Here is an 18,095-nt window from a genome sequence, read left to right as displayed (position 1 = left end):
AGCCGAAACCAGAGTCGGATGCTTAACCGACTGAGCCTCCTAGGCACCCCTGCTTGCAGTTCTTTCTAGACTGCCCTCCTCATATCACTTCTTTAAATGATATCCATTCTTCAATGCCAAGTTCAGATATCTTCCCAGAAGCCTCGAGCTCTTGCCTGAATGGATTTAATGTGTTTTTCCATGTGGTGCCTCCTTAATGCTCTGTGGGAACTGCTGCTTCTCATAGTTTGGAATTATTGAGGAAAGTTGTCTGATTATGCATCAACATTGACAAGTTCACCTGTGTGTTGAATAGAAAAGAGAGAGGCAAAGAGGAATTGAGAGACTGTATTTCAGTGATTCTGCTCATCTAAATGAAGAGGGGGAGATGAGACCCCAAATCTTCCATACCTTCAATCAAGTTTTGTTCCAGTATCCTCTGTAAGTAAGTGGAATAGGATTCTAATATATTTATTTATTTATTTTAAAGATTTTATTTATTTATTTGAGAGAAACAGCACACACAGAGGGAGAGGGAGAGAGAGAAGCAGACTCCCTGCTGAGTAGGGAGCCTGACACGGGGCTCGATCCCAGGACCCTGGGATCATGACCTGAGCCGAAGGCAGACACTTAACTGACTGAACCACCCAGGCACCCCTGATTCTAATATTTTTAAAAATGGTCATTTTCCATACAACGTGACCTATAAATGCAACCCAAATAGTCACTTGAGTTTCCACCCTAGAATCTGGCCACTGTCTAAAGTGTGACTCTTTATGTTTGTGTTTATGTCATTTCTGTCCTTGAGTTAGCCTGTGTTATACTACATTTGATTTATTTTCAGCACTCCACGTCTCCACAGCTAGCCCAGCTCCCCAGAGCTGCTGGAGCTGCTCACAGCGCCCTCTGCCAACTGCTTCTTCTGAGGAGCCAAAGCCAATGTGTTTTCTTTCCTCCACAGGGTTGTCTCCTGCCATCGATATCTTATTTTCTAGTGGATGGTCTTTTGATTTGCAGCACACTTCTTTTTAAAAAACTGAACATGATATTATTGTAATGGCTGAAGTTTTCCCAGGACGCTAAAATGGAAATATTTCCAAGCTCACGGTAGTAAGTTAGGAATGTATGGGGAAGTCCATTTCCAAGCCCAAGAAAACCCATTGCTGGAGCTACCACAAAACACACAGAGAAGATGAGGAAGCCAGCACCTCATGGCAAGGAGTTTTAGGTAATAAATTAAGAATGTCCAGAAAGCACATCCAAGAGGCCTATCATATTACTCTGGTGCTCCAGTTTCCAGAAATTTCTCTCTCCTGATGAATGGAGTGTCTATGTATGCTGAATCCATGAACTTGCTCCAGGTTCTGAGTCTGGGTGACAAGACAAGAGCAGGGTCATTGACAGAGAGCAAGCCTGCTTGGTGATAACTCTGAGATGTTTCAGCTTCAAATGCTTGGAAAGTGAAAGTGCTGAGAATCAAGTGGAGATGTTTGGAGGAAATCTAGAATATGGGAGTGGCCTTAATGTCTGGAGGGTGAGAGAGCTGATCCAGAATGAGAGGAAGCAGGAAGCGTCTCCTCTCCCTGGTCCCCATCATCCCACCCTCACCCTGAATATGTGTGTATGATTTTTGAGGAGTGCAGAGACCTGCCAGAGAGTCAGTTTCCATGTGTGTGTGTGTGAGCAGCCCTTTGGTGCTGAGAGTCAAAAAGATAGAGCAGCAAGAGCCCTGGGAAAGAGGGAGCAGGGGCACAGGGAGGAGAATGGTCAGAGCTCTGATTGGTAAAATGGCCAATGCCTGAACCCACAAGAATTCCGGAATGTGGTCTGGGGGACAATGCCACATGTGACAGGAGAAGGTCTACCATAACCAGGTATCGGGCCAGGGCCAGGGTCAGGAACCGAACCACGGGGCGCCGCACAGGGAAATGTCTTTTGGGGCGCCGCACGTTAGTGGGAAGTTCCGTGTACCATCTCCTGACTGTAGTTGCATCAGAAGTCCGCCAGGGTGTGCTGCTCACCAACATTTCCTGTCGTTGAGCGCGATGGCCGATTTCACCGGCTCCAGCACCTTTTGCTCGGAATGGGCTGTCAGTGTTGTTACTGCCTCATGTGGTCTCAGTAGATGTTCCTCCTTAAGCCGTCCAGCTGCTCTCTAAAGCAGGACTGGGGCTGCAAGGCCATCCGCTGGGGACAGACCGGGAGAGGCTGTCTCCCCACTAACCCATCCACCTCGTACAGGTGATGACACAAATAGTTAGGAGGCTCTTCTGTGCAGCAGCAGACTGTCCCTCACTAGGAGCCCAGGTGTCTTCCCCTCCCAGGTGAGAGCTTAGGAGGCAGCTTCCGGCCCGCAGGACTCGGTGTCCTTGAGGAGAGAGACTGGAGACGTCAAATGTCATCTGATGGATGCCAGAGTCCCAGGAAGGGAAGGCAGATGTGCTACTAAGGAATGAGAAGCAGGACGTTGTCCTTTGCTGCTGATAGTTAACCCCAGTAAACCAAGCGAAATATCAAAATGGATGTAAAGAGATCAAATCTTAAAATCTTTGGTTTCCCCCAGGCGAAAGAGCTGTACAATATTAACAAAGGGAAGGAATATTTCTTTTTGTAAAGTACATTTTCCTAGTTCTGCAAGGAAGTTGACAAGATAGTAATACCTTTCATGTTAAATGGAACTCATAATTTGACTGGTCTAGAGATTGGTAACCATTTACAAAAATTTAGAATAAGGGTCTCAAGAACTGCTGGGAAGGGGCACCTCCTGAGGGTGGCTCAGTCAGTTAAAGTGTGTGCCTTTGGCTCAGGTCATGATCACAGGATCCTGGCGTCTGGCTCCCTGCTCCGCGGGGAGCCTGCTTCTCTCTCTCCCTCTGCCCCTCCCCCTGGCTCGTTTTCTTACTCTCTCTCTCTCTCACAAATAAATAACGTCTTAAAAAAAAAAAGCTGGGAAAATAAAAGGAGGAAAAGAGAAACAAGTGTTCAAAAGAGAACAATGGAGTTTTAGTTAATAGAAGGTGTCTGGTTACCAAGATAATATAGGGAATGAAAGATATCAAAATAGATATTAGGCCAGTCCTAAGAAATCTTTCTGTATATGACTTTTATTTTACTTTTTAAAAGATTTATTTATTTATTTATTTGAGAGAGAGAGAGAAAGCAAGCACGGTGGGGAGGGGCAGAGGAAGAGGAGGAAAGAGTCTCAAGCAGACTCCACACTGAGCGCAGAGCCCATGGGGCAGGGGGCGGTGGGGGGACGGGCTCAATCTCATGACCCTAGGATCACAACCCCAGCTGAAACCAAGAGTTGGATGCTCAACTGATTGAGCCACCCAGGTGTGCCAGTATACTCCAATTTTTAAAAAGACTCTGATTTTTATCACAATGTGAGTAAAATGCCGACGTAACATTTTAGCTCATGTAAGGCTTGGATTTATATTCTGATAAGCCTAATTAATTGAAATTTCCAAAGTCCTTATACTTGTCTTATAGGCCATTGAAATCATTACTTACACAAAAAAATAAGACTATGTAGATATAACTATGGGGTCTCAACCAAATTTAATTGTAATAACTAGTGTAAACTTCACACAATGTTGTAAACCATATGGAACCACAGAATTATGTTGCTTGCATTACTGAGTAAAATTTAGGGTGTGTATTTTTTTTTTTTTTAAAGATTTTATTTATTTGACAGAGAGAGACACAGCCAGAGAGGGAACACAAGCAGGGGGAGTGGGAGAGGGAGAAGCAGGCTTCCCACTGAACATAGAGCCCGATGTGGGGCTCGATCCCAGGACCCTGGGACCATGACCTGAGCCCAAGACAGACATTTAACGACTGAGCCACCCAGGCGCCCCGGGTGTGTATTTAATACCAACAGTGATTAATGTAATACTGAGTGTCAATTTAAGTCATAATTCCAAGATAACCAATTAACTTTAAGAGTTTAGACATGTTAATTTAAAATAATTAATAAATGACTTTTGGTTATCTGAAAAAAAAATTAAGAAATTAAAAGGAGTAGCATGAAACAGTACAAGTACCTGGAGATTGCACAATACTTTTTACAACCAGTCACAAAAGACCGCAAAAGACCAAATAAATGTAGGATTCCATCTATATGAAATGTCCATAATAGGCCAATCTATAGAGACAGAAAATAGGGCAGGGGTGCATGTTGGTAGAAATGAGGGGTGCCTGGGGCGCCTGGGTGACCTCAGTTGGTTAAGTGACCAACAATTTTGGCTCAGGTCATGATCTCAGCATCGTGGGATTGAGCCCCACATGGGGCTCCACACTCAGTGGGGAATCTGCTTGAGATTCTCTTTCTCCCTCTCTGTCTCTGCCCCTCGCCCCCACTTGTGCTGTCTTTCTCCCTCTCTCTCAAATAAATAAATAAATCTTTAAAAAAAAAAAAAAAGAAAAAGAAATGAGGGGTGCCTGCCAATTGGCACAAAGTTCCTTTTGAGGTTGATGAAAATGCTCTGAAATTGATTGTGGTGATGTTTACATGACTCTATGAAGTGCACTTTAAATGACTGAATTGTATGTTATGTAAATTACATCTCAATAAACCTGTTTAAAAGTTATGTTTTTAGGTACTCTTATCCATACAAAATGTACTTCTTTCCTCATATTCAAGTTACACGAATAAAATTAATGCAGTAAAAAATGTCTTAAGATACACTTCACATGTCTAATTTTATTTTTTTATTTTTTTAATTTTATTTTTTAAACCAAAATTCAAAGCTTTAAATCATGTTGTACCTATCATTATTTGGTATACTTATTTAAAATATATATGTAATGAGGTATATTCAAAATTAAGTAATTGGGAAGCATATGTATAATAGAGTATTAATACCCCCACTTAATACACTGATCACATGCCTGATTGAGTGTGTACAGTCTATAAGTCAATCTGAGGTAGTGAAATACATTTTTATTTTTCTTTTGCATAGATGACAGAAGTTTTTTGCTGTAACTTCCAAAATGTAGACTATTAAAAGAATCCATTAACTTCCAGGAAACTTTTGGAAATACATAATCCGCAAACAACTATACGCAAATAAACAAAATGACAAGAGATTCCTCATTTCATATATGCAAATGATACTACAAAGCCCTCCAAGGACATGGCTTATGGAATCATAACCTTACAGGTAGAAAAGGCTGCCGCTTCCAGGCAGGCCAGAAACATTGACAAGTTTCAGGGAGCTGGAGAAGAGACTTGGAAATGGATGACCAAACCTGGTGAGGTGAATTAGATGGTGCTGGGTTTCTGGCCTCAGAGTGAACACACTGATAAGGTCAGTAGAAAGCATTTCTGGCACCATGGAAAGATTGGAAACTTATCCCCAGGGCTTTATACAGTTTACAGGGAAAAGTTAACTTTCTGCTTCTAATCTTATGGCTCTAATTTTGCTTACCGTTCAGCAAGGTCTTTGTGCAATTATACATGCCTCTTGCTGGACCTCTGAACTAAAACATGAGACATAGAATAACACTTACATGGTTCAGGCTCATAAACTGCATGAAATTGTTACCACCAGATTGAATCACCATACAATATTCGTTTGGAAATTCTTCCCAAATATAGGAAGCTGGTTGAAAGGAATACTATTAACGTGGGCATGACTCTTTCTGGTAACGATGATTGTGTATGTTTTGTATGTCAACTTGCCTCCATTTAAAAAAAAATGTAAAAAGTGATCAACTAGGCAAGAAATTTAATCAACATAAAGAGATAGCCCTATTTTTTTTGACCAAGACAGGTCTTTAAAAATAATCTGAGCGAAAAGGAGAAGCTTCAAAAGAAAAATTGTCCCACACCTAATCAAGGACAGAACTTTTCTCCTTTTTCAATGATTTAATTCACAACTTCCTTCTGGAAAGAAATTATGATTCCTGGTCAATATGCTTAGAAAAGTTTCCGCTAACTTTAAGACAATTAAGACTTGTTCTAGAAAACTAGTCACCCACCCACCCAAACAACACCGGTCAAGAGTCTTAGTGACCTTTTAATCAAACATTCTTCTTTTAAAAATCTAGTCTAACAATGATTATCTAACCTTTCACCAAAAGTGAATCTTTAAACTAGGACAGCCCGAGGCGTTTTCCCTTACAGCAAGATTGTAATAAAACTTTAAATGGTCCTAACTAAATTGTTAGAAGTATTTTCTTTAATGCTGGGGTCAGCTGTATGCTGTGGAGTTCCCCTCAAAGAATGCTTACTTGCTTGTGAAAGGTGATAACAACAAAATTCAGACAGATTAATACGAAATGCTGCCTTACCACGTGGTTAGATACTCCTCACGTTATTTAGCAATTCATCTTCAAAGGAAGCTACTCAGAGTGCTGCGTATGGGCATGATTAAACGTCGTGTCTATTAAATTAAAATGAAAGGCTGAGAGACTCTGACTTGATTCTACTCTTGGACTTTGATTTAGTCAGGAACTGAAGAAGATAATTGGTTATACTGTAACCAGGAGCAAAGTGTCAAAGACATAGAAGTGAGGATTATAAAGAAAGGTCAACGACATAGAAAGTCCCAAATGCTATAGCTAAGATGAAAGTAGTGGTGGCCAAATGTCCTTTCTTGGAGAAAGTACATACTTTGTTCCATTGCTACCCACCAGTCTCTGCCCAAACTTCCAATACTTTGCAAAGTTCCTAAAATGCTTCCAACAAGATATGGGTCTGTTGAAAAAGGATTTGCTCCCTGAGATCATTTCATTTCAGCAAAAAGATGGTTTCCCTTTGGATACCCATCTCTCCTTTCAACTACCCTCTTGCAGATGGAGGCATCAAGTCAGTGCTTAAGCACCAATAATTTTGGACTTAATTGCCCTACCTTTTCCAAAAATGCCCCCACTGTTTCTATTCTATGTTTCCTTCCTCTGGGCTTAATATAAACATTGGCCCCTGGAAGGAATACGTGGTTCCGTTGGTACCATAATTTAACCCCTCCCCAGTTCTTGGACATTTAGATATTCTTTTTTTATCATCTTAAGTAACGTTGCAGTAAACGTCCTCGTCCACCTATCTCTGCTCCCCTGTGTTGTCATTTCCTTACATCACCACCTTTAGATTTCCTTTTGTTTTTTTATGACGTTTTCTCTACTGAGAAGAGACTGTGCTGCTATTGGGAACTTGCCAGAATTATTGTTCAAACTTAATTATTAAATTGGCTTCTGAGTGTAAGTGACATTTGTGAAAATGAAGGTAAGAACAGATGGCTAGCCAAGGGCTTGTCCACCCCTCCTGGCATCAGCTGATGATGGATGGCCCACCCCAAGGAGCAGAAAAGCCTGAGCTGAAAGTCCGGAGCAGTCTCCGGAAGCCTCCCAGCAAGCACTGCGTCTTCAGTGTGGGAGGCAGGAGGCTGAGAAGCAGGAAGATGCTTATCCTTAGACCCTGGAGCTCAGGGCCAGGGACCCTACCTGGCACCTTAACCCTGGGCTGAGATTAAAGTGCCCTGAGCCGAGGGGTCAAGACCCTGGACAGCCCAGTGTGTATTTCCCTACCTTCATCACCCACTGCTCTTAGGAAAAGAGATCTCCCTCATGTTGGGGTTTTTAACGCCCCCTCTTTTTTTTTTTTTAAGTAGAAAAACTAACTGGTTGAACCCAGGGGAATATCTCCTGAGCTTAAAGGGCCTGAGTTTTGTCAACACATAATTGGCCTCTCCTGATAATAATTTCTAAAATACCTTTCCTTTTTACTTCTCTTTGAAGCTTATATATAGTTAGATAAGAAAAAGAGGTCCAAGTGACTAGCTCAAAGGCATACGGCTGGTTGTAGCAAGGATGAATAGGACTAGAACTTAGTTCTTCTGATGCTAGGTATTCCCTTATTCAGCAGTTATTGGGCACAAATAATGTATGTATCAGTTATAGTACTAGCTAAGTTTTTGTAACAAAGAGATCCCAAACACAGTGCCTCGAATCATATCAAAGTTTACTTCTCTCACATATAACACTCCAGAGGTAGACAGCTGGTCCAGGGCAGATAGGCAGCTCTGCTCCATGAGGTCATTCAGGGACCCAGATTCCTTTATCTTGTTGTCGGGGTCACAAACTTTCTCCTTAAAGGGCCAAATAGTAAAAATGTAGGCTTTGCAGGTCATTCAGATAAAGTATAAAAATAAGCCAAACTAATCTATGGTATTAAAAGTCAGGCTAGTGGTTGCCTTTGTGTGGGTTAGTGCCCAGAAGTGGACACAAGAAGACTTCTGAGTTCTGGCGATGTTCTATTTCTTGATCTGGATGGTGTGGGTTTCACACATGGGTGTGTTCATGTGAAAATTCTCTAAGCCATAGCATAATATTCAAGTACTTTTCTGTATGTATGTTATACTTCAGTAAAAACATTTAAATAAATTGCAAAAAAAAAAAGCGATTCAGAAGTATCACGCTATTTCTTCTCTCATTACTTGGGCTGGGGCAGGCTCTTCTTAAAGGGGACACAGTGCCCTTTAAGGGCCCCATGACACTCCTCAAAAGTAGACAGGGGGGATCAGGGAGGATTGGGGTCAAGGAGTCACTTCAGGGACGCTCATTGGAGTGGCTATCCAGTTCACAGCCATGGTTATCCTGTGGGCATGAGATTTGAGCCATCCATGGTACCTCACTTTCTGGCCATAATAACTGATCCAAAACATGGGTACGTGATCCAGGCCAGGACAAATAGTCTTTTCCTAGGAATTGCCAAACTGGATCTGAGGAAAGGGACTCCTTTCCTTCCAGCTATAAAGATGTGAGCCTGGATTTCCTGCAGCCTGGTCCAGGTTCCTAGAAATGGCTAGCTTGTGGGAATGAGCCTGATACCCAGTGAGAAGCAGGGAGAGAGCAGGAGAGAGAAAGAGCTAAGGATCTTCAGGCTCTTGGTTCCAAATATGCCAAAGGTCAGCTCCACCCTGCTCTTCCCAGTTATATGAGCCAATAAATTCCTTTTAAATTCCTTTTGTGTTTAAGAGAATTAGTGTTGAGTTCCTCTCTCAAGAAAACTATCAGCTGCCTTTCTCCCACAAATGCACCCTGGATCTGATTATCTCCACGGTCACAATCCCAACCCATACTACCACTGTCTCTTGCCTGGATGAATGCCAAGTCTCCCAGCTCCTCTCTTCCTCTTTCACAATTCATTGTCCACACCAGCAAGCCAAGTGATCTTAGATAAATGTCAGTCAGACCCCATCACTTCCTGCCTAGTGATTTCTCATTACATCCAAAATTATACTATTTTATAAGGCCCTGCATGATCTGCTTCTGTCCATCCTCCAATTTTATCTCTTGTCACTTCCCCTTATCACTCTCTTTTTTTTTTTTTTTCAGATTTTATTTATTTATTTGCCAGAGAGAGAGAGTGAGAGAGCACACACACAAGCAGGGGAATCGGGAGAGGGAGAAGCAGGCTCCTCACCAAGCAGGGAGCACAATGCGGAACTCGATGCCAGAACCTTGGGATCGTGACCGAAGGCAGACGCTTAACTGACTGAGCCACCCAGGCGCCCCTCAAGTAATATTTATTGAGTGAATGAATGAGTTACAAAATGATGAGGGGCTGGAGTTCCATGCAGGACTTAGTTTCCCTGTGGGGTCTCCTTTCCTCTGCACCATAATGTCATCCACACTGTTAATTAGTATTAACTCATAGAGCAACTTGGACCTCTCACTTGACCTCCCTCAACCTGTTGGCTCCTTTGTGAAATGGGAACTCCTTGCTGACCCAACTCCAAAGGTTGCTGGAGATGCAAGGAGCCAGTGGGTGGAGAAGCCCAAAGCCCAGCAACAATCAGAATCTAATGAGTCTGGCCTTGCTCTGCTTCCCCACCAAGTCCTTCCCCCTACATGATCCTGTTCAACCTAGCCTAGCCCTTAAAAAGTATTATTTTATAGCTCCTTGTAGAGAATTTACACAAGGTCATGACCTTCACTGTGAGAAAGCACAGGCTATAAAAGGCCAGGCTTGGCTCCCTGCTCTGTGGTTAAATATTGATAATAGCAGGAAATAGTGGCCTGGGGTGGGCACACTACATACCCCCTGCAACAACGGAACACCCAGTCCAAGGGTCCTCCCCCACCCATTCCCTGGGGAGTCTAGATATTTTTTTTCTTTTTCTTTTTTTTTTAAGATTTTATTTATTTATTTGACAGAGAGAGACACAGCGAGAGAGGGAACACAAGCAGGGGGAGTGGGAGAGGGAGAAGCAGGCTTCCCGCGGAGCAGGGAGCCCGATGCAGGGCTCGATCCCAGGACCCCGGGACCATGACCTGAGCTGAAGGCAGACGTTTAACCCACTGAGCCACTCAGGCGCCCCTAGATATTTTTTATTTACTCGAGGCCAACATAAAAGAAGGAAAGCTTGGAGCTTCTGGTTCTTTGGGATCATGAAAGAAGGAAAGCTTGGAGCTCCTGGTTCTTTGGGATCATGAAAGAAGGAAAGCTTGGAGCTCCTGGTTCTTTCAGATCCTTAAAGTTAGGTGGAGCCAGTTTGCCATCCGGGGCCGCTCATTCAAGAGGTCATTCACCCTGGAGTGACGGAGGAGGTTCCAGGCCTGGGCGTGTGCTAAGGGCAGAGCTCCCAGATGGGCCCCACTGCCACAGGCTCGTAGCACTGCCCCGCGGGTGACAGCTGTGTGGGGTGCTCAGGTGCAGAGACCATCGGGTGCTCCTTTGAGAGAAGGATCTGGAAACTAGTGCTTGCTCTCAACAGCAGATCAAGGTGGGACCCAGCAGCGGGATCCAGGGTGAGTGTCTTCCATCTCCCATGGGGATGGGTGGCTCAGGGTCTTTGGCAGGAGTGACAGTGCAGTGGCAGATGGTTAAGCCCTGTGTAAAAAGCAGGGATCTCCCAGAGGGGCCTAAGGAGACAACTAAATGCAATGTGATATCCTGGATGGGGGCTTGGAATAGGAAAAGGACATGAATGGGAAAACTAAAGCCAAATAAATCATGAAGTTTGGTTAATAATTTTTTAAAAGCAGGTGTATTAATACGATGCTCACTCTAGAAGGAACCTGGGTAAGTGCTCTAAAGGAAATGTGTCCTCTGTTCTTGTGGCATCTAACACAACCAGGGAGGGCCGACTCTCCGTTCGAGACTTGGATTCATGTTGTCATTTGGGTTTTTTGTTTGTTGGTATATGTTTATTATAACAATGTTATACAATTTAAAACAATTAACTTTTTTTTTTACCATTAATAAACAAGGATTTATTTGGAAATTTCCAAACCTGCCAGAAGTGGCACTTGCCAAGCCCTGGGGTCCACCCTCCTACCAAGCTCCAAAGGGCAAAAATGGTCCTTCCCACCTCCCCCCTCACGCCCTCCTGCCCTCCACCAAGCACGCACACACAAACCTCAGGCCCTGCCAGAGAATCGGAGTCCCCTCCGAGGAGGCTCTACCCACCTGGGCTCAAGAGGCAGCCCCCTGGCGTCCGAGGGGATGATGGAGGCCAGAGCCACTTTGCATAGATTGAGGAAAGAAAATACAGAAGGATGCACCAAACAGGGCTCCCTGAAAACCCTAACTTATACCTGTACCAAAAAAGTGGTTCCCCCCTAGAAAAGCCTGCTTCCCACATAGTGAAAATACCCAAAGGAAAGGAAAACCCAGCAGCAAGGTTGGGCTGGTAGGCGTGGCAAGAACTTTGGTTTAGGAAGGCTAGGAAGAACGTGAGCTGTGTCCTCTTCCTCACCCAGCGCCCCAGACCCAGCTCGGACGCTGGCCCCAAGGGGTCGGTAAACAAAAATGCCGGCAGGCCTGGTTCTGAAATGTCTCTGTGACAATGTCGAAGTACAGCCTCCCATGGACCCACTTGGGCCTGCCTCTGCCTGCAGGGGAGCTGGGGAGTGTCTCTGGCGAACCCATTTAAAGCCAAAGTATAACGTAGGTATAAGGCTTTGGGGACCAAGCAACAAGGAATCCTAGCACTACATTTATGAAACTATAGCTGGGGAGCAGAGGGTGACAGGAGATGCCCCTCACCCCATCCTTAGCCTAGGTGTCTGTGGCCCCACATTCCACTGTGGACAGCAGCCAGCAAATTTGTACACACCTCTGATTAGTTTCAATTACACTCTGTCTTGCTCACTCCAGCTTTTTTTTTTTTTTTTTTTTTACTTTATTTATTTGAGAGAGAGAGCAGGAATGGTGAGGAGAGGGAAAAGCAGACTCCCCGCTGAGCAGGGAGCCCAATGTGGGGCTCGACCCCAGGACCCTGGGATCACGACCTGAGCCAAAGGCAGACGCTTAACCAACTGAGCCACCCAGGCGCCCCTCACTGCAGCTTTATAGGAAGTTTGAAGTTGGGTGGCATCGGTCCTCTGACTCTGCTCTTCTCCTTCAATATTGTGTTGACTATTCTGGGTCTTTTGCCCTTCCATATAAACTTTAGAATCAGTTTGTCCATATCCATAACATAACTTGCTGGGATTTTTGATTGGTATTGCATTGGATCTACAGATCAAGTTGGGAAGAACTGCGACATCTTATCAGTTCCATTAATTAAACATCCAAAATTGGACTGTTCTCCCAAAAGGTAAATACAACATATACAAACATTAAAAAATACATGCAAATACATCAAATATATATTCAAAATATACATACATTAAAAATATAATTACATGTATTGTTTCCATGAAGGTAGTGTATACTCATCACAAATGTATACAATACAGAAATGTTCCAAGTGAACATCCCATGTGTCTAGGCTCCATTCCACTTCCCCAGAGGGAGTCAGTGTTGGGTATCTTGACCTTCACACTCTTTTCTCTGTGGATCTGGGGCAGGGGGGGTCTGCATATGTGACAGGAGTCTATGGCCAATGTTACTAATTAATCCAGATGCTCCTGCCTCTGAGACTGGACAGAAAATCACAACCCTTCTTAATAAGGGCTCTGGACAGACAGTTGGAGCTGGAATAGCAAATCACATAGATTAGCCATTCCTGTAACTTTGTCCTTCCATTATTCTACATATATTCGGTAAGTCATGAGTAAGTAGGTAATATGCAGCCAAGTCCCAGAAAGTCTAAAAAAGATCTTTCTCCCTGATCTTCCATCTCTATCTTGACACACTAATGATGATTCATATACAAAAAACTTAGCTCAGTATTATATTTGTGTTAAAATATTTTCCCTCAAAGTCTATAGATGCTTCTTCAGTTTTCTCAGAGCATTTAGAGTTGGGAAAACCTCTGATGTCAATCCTTTTATTAGTACTTTGCTTTTCTGTTTGGCTGTTTGCCATGCAGCTGTTTTGGGATGTTCCTGGCTGAGCCTCCAGAGGCTATTACAGAAGGCACGTCAGAGTAGGGGCCCTTGAGATCGTCGGGGACCCTCCTATTCTCTTTCTGCTTTTGTCATTGTTATTAGTGCCATGACGTTTTCATGATTGGTCTACTCAAAACCCTTCTCCAGTTTTATTTCTTTAGTTACTCTCATTTCCATTCCTGCTCCCTTTTTGCTCTTCCCCCCAAGATAACTATCCTAATGTGTGTAATGTGTATCTTTTTAAAAAATGTGTTTTTGTAAAATATGTATTATTTTGTGTGCATATTTTGAATTTTCATAAATGGTATGGCATACCCCCTTATGATCCTTGGGCATAATTTCTTTGGGACACACACACACACACACACACACACACACACACTCGGAGCGTGTTGCTGTGTTGTGGGTTGTGTATACTTACTTTGGGTGATCTGCGCTCGAGATGGCTGCCTGTCTACACTCCCTCTGTTAGTACCTAAGGCTATAGCCCCAGAGCCTCACCAACACACAGCATTATCTACCTTCCAAACCAAGTTCATCTAATAGATGCCAAGTACTATTTCATTTTTCTTTTAATTTTCATTCTTTTTTTTTTTTTTTTTTAGTTTTCAGTCTTTTGATTACCAGAGAGATTGATCATTTCTTCATGTGCTCACTAGCCTTTTGGGTTTCCTATTTTGTGAATTGCCTGTTTACATCCTTTATCTTTTATTAGGGTTCCTGTCTTTTTCTTGTTAATTTGCAAGAATTCTTTGTATACTCTAGATATCAGTCTTTTCTTGATTTTGAGTATCGTTAAGTATCTTATCCCAACTGGAAATGTGTTTGTTACTTTATTGATGGTATTCTTCATTGAACAGATAATCTTATTTTCCCTATTATTTCCTTTTCTGTTCTTCAGAGGACCCAGTGATTTGCTTAGACAAATTAACCAGAGGCAGAGCCAGATGAGGGGCCAGCTCCTTGGCCCTCAGCCCAAGGCTCACTCCCCATGGCCTGCTGTCCTCAAGCTGGGAGCCCAGAGCAGCCGGGAGAATCAGCTGCCACAGCCTGGCCCTGGCCTGGGCACAGACCTGGGCTGTATCATACAGTAGCCTCATGAGCCTACTGAGCACTTGAAATGTGACTAGTCAGAACTGAGATATGCAATACGTGTAAAATCTACACCCAATTTCAGAGACTTGGTATGAAAAATGTAAAATATCGCAACCATTTTTATATTGATTACACTGAAATGAGAATATTTGGGTTATGTTGGATTAAAGGAAATATATTGCCAAAGTTAATTGCACCTATTTCTTTTCATTTGAATGTGGATAGTAGGATGTTTTAGGTTAAGTAAAAATAGTACAGGCAGTACAAGAATATGTCAAGATTTGTGGCTGTTTGGGGACGGACTGAGGTCTGGTAAACACCGCTGAACCTGCTTTGTTTTATAGGAATGGGAACAGGCTCAAATTAAGGAAGGGATTTATCCAGGGAGCATGAGTTCAGGCTCTTGTGTGGCGCCCGGCTCTCTGGCAGGTGCTAGCAGGTACCTCTCTCTGGCATTTTCCTATTCTCAGCTCCGGGTCACAGGTATGCCCATGTCCAGGAGAGAGACTGACAGGCCTGGCCCTGGTGGGGACACAGGGGCCTGTGAGATTGGCTGCCACAGGAAAATCAATGGCGAGAGGTGGGACAACTCGCTAAGAAACCAGAGTGACGGAGGGCACTGGGCTGCAGAAGCTAGTTGGGGATGCTGGGCAGGCAAAAAACTGACAATGTTCCCCGCAAGGGTCCCATAGCCCGTCAGTGACTCAATCCTCCTCACTCCCAGGTCAACGCTCTTCTCCACACATAATGAATCTTACTAAAGACTTGAATGACTCCTACTTCGATGGTTTCTGCCTCTCCAGACTCCACCTGCCCTGAGTCCCAGCCGTCTTGGTCCAGTAACTGTGCGCCAGAGGAGAGCTGGGTTTGGGCAGTAAGGGAGGTCAATCTGGGATGGGCTATCCAGTCACGCTCTCTGCTTTGTTTCAGGGGTCTTCAGGGCTTTGCCCAGAGGCCGGAACCTAGCAAGCCAGGAGGGCACCTGGGGAGCCAAGAGACCTAAGGATTTCGTTGGCAGAAACGTATCCCAACCAGGAGCAGGGGGCATGGACCACAGTGAGGGGGTCATCCAAGCCCCAGCCAGTACCACGGTGCCTCAGGAACTGCTGGAAGAAATGCTTTGGTTTTTTCGGGTGGAAGATGGTAAGTGGGGGGGGGGTTGGGGAGGGGGCATATGGGCCTCAGCACAAGGAGTGGAATCTGGCTGAAATCCCCCGACACAGTTGCCTCCTCCAGTACTGGCTGCACATTTCCCCCCAAGGTGGGGACTGAGGCTGAGGGGGGTCTTAATTCCCAGAGGGGTCTGGCCTCACCGCACCCTCTTCTCAGGGCTTGGTCATTCATTTTCTTCATTTATCGGATCGGTCACAAATATTCATTAAGTTCCTTCTGCACACCGGGCACCGTTCTCAGCAGTGGGCTTACAGTCGTGAATGAAGCACAAAAGTCTCTGCCCTCAGTGCAGCACACATTCTAATGAGAGAGAAAATCAACAAGACAAATGACTAAAATGCAGAGCATGTGGGTGATGAGCAGTATGGAGAAAAATTAAGCACAGAAAGGGAAGAGAAGGGTAGGTACCACGGTCAAGGAAGGCCTCACCAAGAAGCTGACATTTGAATAAGGGCTTGCAGGAGATGAAATGATGAGCCCCGCAGATTATGTGGGGGAAGAGCATTCCTGGTAAGGGGAACAGCAAACGCAATGGCTCCAGGGCTGGATCCTGCCTCATTTTGGTACGGTGTGGACACATCTCATTATCCAAATTCAGATTGGCCACTTTATGTATTCTCTGTTGGCAGTTGTAGGACACAGTTTCACTGCCACCCCTTCCCCCCCCCCACTTAGATTAGGGCTTCTGCAGAGCAGAAATTGCCCCTCCCCCTCCCCCACACTGGAGGTCCCGCAGGGCAGGGGCTCATCTTCGTTAGTCTCTACAACACCTGGCTCACAGCAGGGGATGACTGATGCCATGAGCTGAGTCTGAGCCCAAGCCCCAACTGCTAGTGGGCCTGAGGGGCACCCAGCCTCTCCTCAAGGCTCTGTTCTGTGTGTCCTTCCCCAGCATCTCCTTGGAATTATTCCATCTTTGCCCTGGTGGGTGTGGTGGGCGTGATAAGCTTCGTCCTCCTGGGAAGGAGCATCCAGGCAAACAGGTGAGGAGCTGGTCTGGGGGTGGTCTCTGGGGGGTGAGGGACCTGCCCTCCCAAGGGAAATCTAGGGAGCGGGCATCTAGAGGTCTTGGCTAGCCACCCTTTGGGACAGCAAAATGCAGCCTTGTAGAATTTACACTTTGGTGGGGAGCCAAGTGTGGTTTAGAGTGACAGATGCTCAGTGTGGGAGATACAGAGAGTGTGGGAGCTCAGTGGTGGGATCTGGGGCCTTCTGGGCAAAGAGAGAAAGGGAGAGTGGGCTGAGGAAGCCTTCTAGACTGAGGGACAATAGGCACCAAGCTTGAGGTGCTGGAGGAGGAGGCCTGGCCCATATGGCTGTGCAATGTGACGTGGCATGGGGATGGAGGGAGGACAAGAGGAGGGAAGGACCCAGAATGTATGGGTCCCAAGGAATTCAGGTTCTAGCTCATGGGCACTGGGGAGCCAGAGGATAGCTTTGCACAGGGACATGAAAGGTCTGTTTTAGCAAGATTAGTCTGGATGTAGGATATAAAAGGAACCAAAGGGGTGTAGCTCCTAAAAATGTGACCTTGCCTTTCTTACCCTGTCAGGAAGCATCGCCTTCAGCAAGGTCAACTCAGGGACAAAGTGGCTGTCCATGGGAGCAGCAGACACTGAGCTGCTCCCCCTGTGGCCCGAGCAGATTCTCTGGGCAGTCAGCCGTTACCACAGCTGGGTTCCTCCACAATGGCCAGGAAGCCTAGGGGTACCTTGAGTAAGACCACCTTCAGAGGGAGGACACTTGGGGGAGTTACTGGAAGAAAGGCTAGGTCTTGAACACCAGCTTAAGGACATGGGCAGTGGGGAGCCACTAAAGGTGCTTGAGCTGAGGAGTGATGTGTGCACACTGGGGTTTTAGAAACATGACTGCTGTGTGTGGGCTGGTTTGGAAAAGCAAGCACCTAGAAGCAGGAAGATTAGTTAGGAACTTCCTAAAGTAGTTTGGGGATGAGGTGGATGAGGGTGGGAATGGGATAACAAGGACACAGAACCCAGAGTCAGGAGACTTAAATGCATGTCCAAGGTATGTGCATCTTTGACCTTTTTGAACCCCATTTCACCTGTAAGGGGAGCAAGGGGTGAGAATAGTTGAGCTCATGGTGGCAATGAGGATTTGCTGAGATGATACACGGACGAGAATAAGCCATTTCTCTGCCAAAAGAACACCAAACTATCTGGGCTTTCTCCCCTAACAGTTCCCAGGACTGCCTACTGGATTTTCCCCTCCAACCCGCTAATCTACTTGGGAGACCCAGTCTTGCCCCCAATCACTCAGTACCCCAGCTCAGGGAACCCAGATTCAACAGTGTTTTCTCTCCTCCCAGAAATCAAAAACTCCTGGGGAAAAACAAACCAGAACTCCAAGACTTGGCTGAGGCTGAAACCAGAGATGACAATAACCTGAACATCCTAAGAGAGACTTTGCTCTCAGAAAAGCACAATTTAGCCCAGGTGGCAATTGAGTTAAAAGAGGCAGATGCGCCACTAGCTCTCCTTCCAGACCCACAAGAATCGGAGACCTAGTAAGAGTTCAGAGCCCTGCCCCATGTTGCCAGCAGATAA

The 18,095-nt window shown here is 45.1% G+C and overlaps 1 protein-coding gene across 2 annotated transcripts in view; it reads left to right on the top strand.

Moving 5' to 3' along the window:
* Positions 1-18,095, top strand: part of SLC51B (SLC51 subunit beta) — a 49,588-nt gene extending 31,493 nt beyond the window's left edge. Inside the window, exons 1-4 of one of the 2 annotated variants that reach the window (XM_036087218.2) lie at positions 9,967-10,734; positions 15,289-15,501; positions 16,424-16,514; positions 17,858-18,095. In XM_036087218.2, coding sequence (XP_035943111.1) covers positions 15,405-15,501; positions 16,424-16,514; positions 17,858-18,056 — 387 coding nt within the window. In that variant the 5' untranslated portion in view covers positions 9,967-10,734; positions 15,289-15,404 and the 3' untranslated portion in view covers positions 18,057-18,095. Of the gene's footprint in view, positions 1-9,966; positions 10,735-15,288; positions 15,502-16,423; positions 16,515-17,857 lie in introns of those variants that run through there. The other variant, XM_036087217.2, reaches the window with a different exon arrangement.

The sequence above is a fragment of the Halichoerus grypus genome, chromosome 8 (assembly GCF_964656455.1).
Source record: "Halichoerus grypus chromosome 8, mHalGry1.hap1.1, whole genome shotgun sequence".
NCBI classification, from domain to species: Eukaryota; Metazoa; Chordata; class Mammalia; order Carnivora; family Phocidae; genus Halichoerus; species Halichoerus grypus.
The sequence above is the reverse complement of the archived record's forward strand: the minus strand, read 5'-3'. Positions and strand labels throughout refer to the sequence as shown.